General features: G+C 52.6%; 1 protein-coding gene across 1 annotated transcript; it reads right to left on the bottom strand.

Annotated features, from left to right (window-relative positions):
* Positions 1 to 2016: 2016 nt before the first annotated feature.
* Positions 2017 to 2982, bottom strand: LOC147413014 (olfactory receptor 14A16-like). The gene has a single exon (XM_086480881.1). It carries the CDS (start codon positions 2980 to 2982, stop codon positions 2017 to 2019), a length of 966 nt encoding a protein of 321 aa, XP_086337007.1.
* Between the last annotated feature and the right edge of the window lie 946 nt (positions 2983 to 3928).

Here is a 3928-nt window from a genome sequence, read left to right as displayed (position 1 = left end):
CAACGGCTCGCAACTTCCCGCCTCGTGTAAGCACATTATATACAGTCTCATTTTCTGTATTCGCGACGTCACAATCAGGGCGATACTCTGCGCATACTCCTTCTGTTGCTAGGGGGTCTTTTTCTACCTCCTGGTGGTCGTAAGGATGAAGGCTGAGGGTCTTCCTCGTTGCCCTGTGGGTGAACTTATGCAAGAATGTGATTATTCAACCCCTTCAGCCATGGGTCTTGTTTACTTTGCCGAATGTCCTTCAGTTGAGCTATCAAGCCTTCTTGTGAGCACATAAATCTTTCATCTATACCCTCCCATACAGGTTTAATGAACAAAGCACAACATGTTACTTATTACAGTGAACACGAGCACGGAGCACAAGCAGGAGTTGGCAAAGACAAGAGCAACGCGAGGGCTTGCAAATGGCCCTGCAGCCGTCGAAACACGTCGCAACACCTCGGTTAAACTCAGCCATGCCCAGGGAGACAGAGAATGTCTGCAGCTCGTGAGCAGCCACAGAGATCTCTTAGTCTGCAACACGGGACTGACAAACATGTCAGGGGGAAGGACCAAAGTGAACCAAATCCATGGGTCAATGCTGCAGGGGATGCAAGGCCCCCTCATGACCTTCACCCTAGATGAGCCTGAGAGGGGAATGGGATGGGACCCTCTGTCTTCCCAGCTGTGTATGTGCTGCTGGTGGTGTGGTGGCTTTAAAGGTGCTATGTCTTGCGGGAGCTGATTTGTGTATGTTCGGGTGTGTCCATCTTCCATCCCTTGTTTTGTGGGGCTCCAGTCACTGTCCACGCCAGGCACAAACCACCCCTGGAGATCCCCCAAGCTCTCCAGGCAGCTCCCCACTCCTCTCCTGGAGGATGTTTGTAGGACTAAGGCAGAGGTGACCGTTGGAAGCCCACCAGACACTGTTGCATTGAGGAGGAACGAGGAGAGAAGGGATGGAAAGAGTTAGTGGGATTCAGGCAGATCCTGCCCTGAGCCATGAACAAGAGTAAAGGAAGAGAACAGGGAAGGAAACAGGTGCAGACCTTGACATATGAGAGGAACTCAAGTCTGCATGACAGCACCCAATGTTGCTAGTGGTAGAGGCACGTGGACAATGCCTGTACACCAATCACAGCTTCCCTAGTGGGGCGTGTGCTAGTAGAGAAAAGTATATAATGATGCTGTAACAAACAATAAAGGTCTTCAGATTATCCCCAATCGCAGTCCGTGTCCTCAATCTCCACACCGCTCTGCGCATCCCTTCTGTCCCAGAGCCAGAAACAGGCCACAGAGAACGTTCATCCAGACGGCATGCTGAGGAGATCCCCAACCCGGGCACTTTGCAGACCCATGTGCCAAGCTTGCTCCCCACGACAGTAGGAGACAACCAGCCTAGGGGATCCTCAGGAAGGTCCTTTTGACCCAGGGAAAGGGCAGCCTGACCCGAGCTGACACCCACACCAAAGGGTTTCTCTTTCCATGTCCCCCCTGCACACACACATGGTGCCCTGCTCTTCTCCCGGGACATCCCATCTCCCCACAGAGACTTTTCCCTACAGAGCTCATCTCTGCTGACCTGGACGGCCATTCCTGCAGCCCCTCCCCAGGCTTCCCACAGACCTTGAACTGGTGGTGCTGCTCTGCAGTGGAAGTGGGCTGTGGTGGCCAGGGCCGTGCTGGTGAGGCTGAGAGGCAGACCCAGCTCAGGGTGGCTACTGTCCCCTCCACCTCAGCACACAGACACTGCGCCAGCACCTCCACAGAAGATGTTGAGATAGGAACTCAAACAAACAAGTCAGTGCAGGGTCCTTTCTTTGGTTTAAACACACAGAGAGCACAGCTCCTTATTTACAAAAATTTTCTGGGGCACACAAGGCAGGCAGACACTAACACAGAAACAGGATGAAGAATAAGGGAAGGGTTTGTGAACATCATTGATACAACCAAGAAAATCTAAACACAAAGAAACCAAATCAAACAACCTTCTAAACCTACAGGCTATGCCAGTAGTGAGTTCCGTTACTACTGATAGGCAGGGTAAGATGGGCAGTTCATTGCTGCTTCTGAACAAAAACCAGTCATCAGTTTCCTCAGGGCGTCCTTGAGCTCCTGGTTCCTCATGCTGTAGATGAGGGGGTTCACTGCTGGAGGCAACAACGAGTACAGAACTGCCATCACCAGGTTCAGGGATGGGGAGGAGATGGAGGGGGGCTTCAGGTAGGCAAACACGGCAGTGCTGACAAACAGGGAGACCACAGCCAGGTGAGGGAGGCAGGTGGAAAAGGCTTTGTGGCGTCCCTGCTCCGAGGGGATCCTCAGCACGGCCCTGAAGATCTGCACGTAGGACACCACAATGAACACAAAACAAACAAAGACTAAACAAACACTAACCACAAGTAGCCCAGCCTCCCTGAGGTAGGTGTCTGAGCAGGAGAGCTTGAGGATCTGGGGGATTTCACAGAAGAACTGGTCCACAGCATTGCCCTGGCAGAGGGGCAGTGAAAATGTATTGGCCGTGTGCAGCAGAGCATAGGGAAAAGCAGTGCCCCAGGCAGCTGCTGCCATGTGGACACAAGCTCTGCTGCCCAGGAGGGTCCCGTAGTGCAGGGGTTTGCAGATGGCCACATAGCGGTCGTAGGCCATGACTGTGAGAAGATAAAACTCTGCTGAAATGAGAAAGAAAAACAGAAAGAATTGGGCAACACATCCCCAGTAGGAGATGGCACTGGTGTTCCGGAGGGAATTGACCATGGCTTTGGGGAGAGTGGTGGAGAGGGAGCCCAGATCAAGGAAGGAGAGGTTGAGGAGGAAGAAGTACATGGGGGTGTGGAGGTGGGGGTCACAGGGTATGGTGGTGATGATGAGTCCGTTGGCCAGGAGGGCAGCCAGGTAGATGCCCAGGAAGAGCCCAAAGGTCAAGAGCTGCAGCTCCCGTGTGTCTGCAAATGTCAGGAGGAGGAACTCTGTGATAGAGCTGCCATTGGACATTATTTCACTGCAGGAATGGGGGACTGTTGAAAGAGAAGAAGATGTTGACAAGCCAGAACAGTTCCTCTGAGCCAATCTTACGCCATATCTCACAAAAACCACCACAATTACTTCTTTCTTTTGGGGGAACTTCAGCCAGTTCCTTTTTGTGCTGTCAGGATTGACGAGCAGGGGCTCTGCCCATGGGCTCCAGACAAGTCAGACCTGTGCTATTGCAGTGGGGTCAAGCAGCCTGTGCATTTGGTAGGTGTTCCTGGCAACGGGTGCCTTCAGTTGAGTGAGAGGTATTTGCCTCAATGACCATGTGACAATTGTCCCTATTTATTCCAGTGCGATGGAGTCAGCAGCCAGACCAGCTGTGTCTGAGAGGGAAGAGCCCAGGGAGGGACCCAGCCCTTCCAACTCTGCTCTCCTGAACAGCAAAGTCTGCAAAGGAATCACTCACAGTTGACACAGAACCTTTCTGACCCCCATTTTCCGTCTCCAGGCTCTCTCCAGATGTACTAACAGCAGCGTGCCTGTGGGGGAGAATGGGGCTGTCACTGGGTTCCCATCCTCCCCTGCTGAAATGCCCCCAGCACAGGGGAAGCTCTTCAAGCTCTTCATCCCACGGAGATGCTCAGTTGCTCGAAAGACTGTGCCCAGCATCTCCTGAAGGGAGACTCAGCTTGTTTCTATGTCCCACACACTGCGTTGCCCAGAGGCCCTAAGGATCTATGTCTCAAATGCATCTGAGACACCTCAAAAATCCCCCTAAATTCCAGGGCTTTCACAAGCAAAAGAAGGAACAGCAGGAAGAGGAAAAAAAAAGCTGAGCAATACCCTGATCCTTCTGCGAATGGGGAACAGGAGAGGAAGACAGCTGGCACTGGGGAAAATATTCTCCTTACACAGCAGAGCACAGGACCTCCACGTCAGTGACATCCCAGGCCGGTTGCTCTCAATC

This window comes from Leptosomus discolor, unplaced genomic scaffold, assembly GCF_034619465.1.
Source record: "Leptosomus discolor isolate bLepDis1 unplaced genomic scaffold, bLepDis1.hap2 HAP2_SCAFFOLD_35, whole genome shotgun sequence".
Lineage (NCBI taxonomy): Eukaryota > Metazoa > Chordata > Aves > Leptosomiformes > Leptosomidae > Leptosomus > Leptosomus discolor.
Note: the sequence above shows the minus strand (reverse complement) of the source record. Positions and strands in the feature narration are given on the sequence as shown.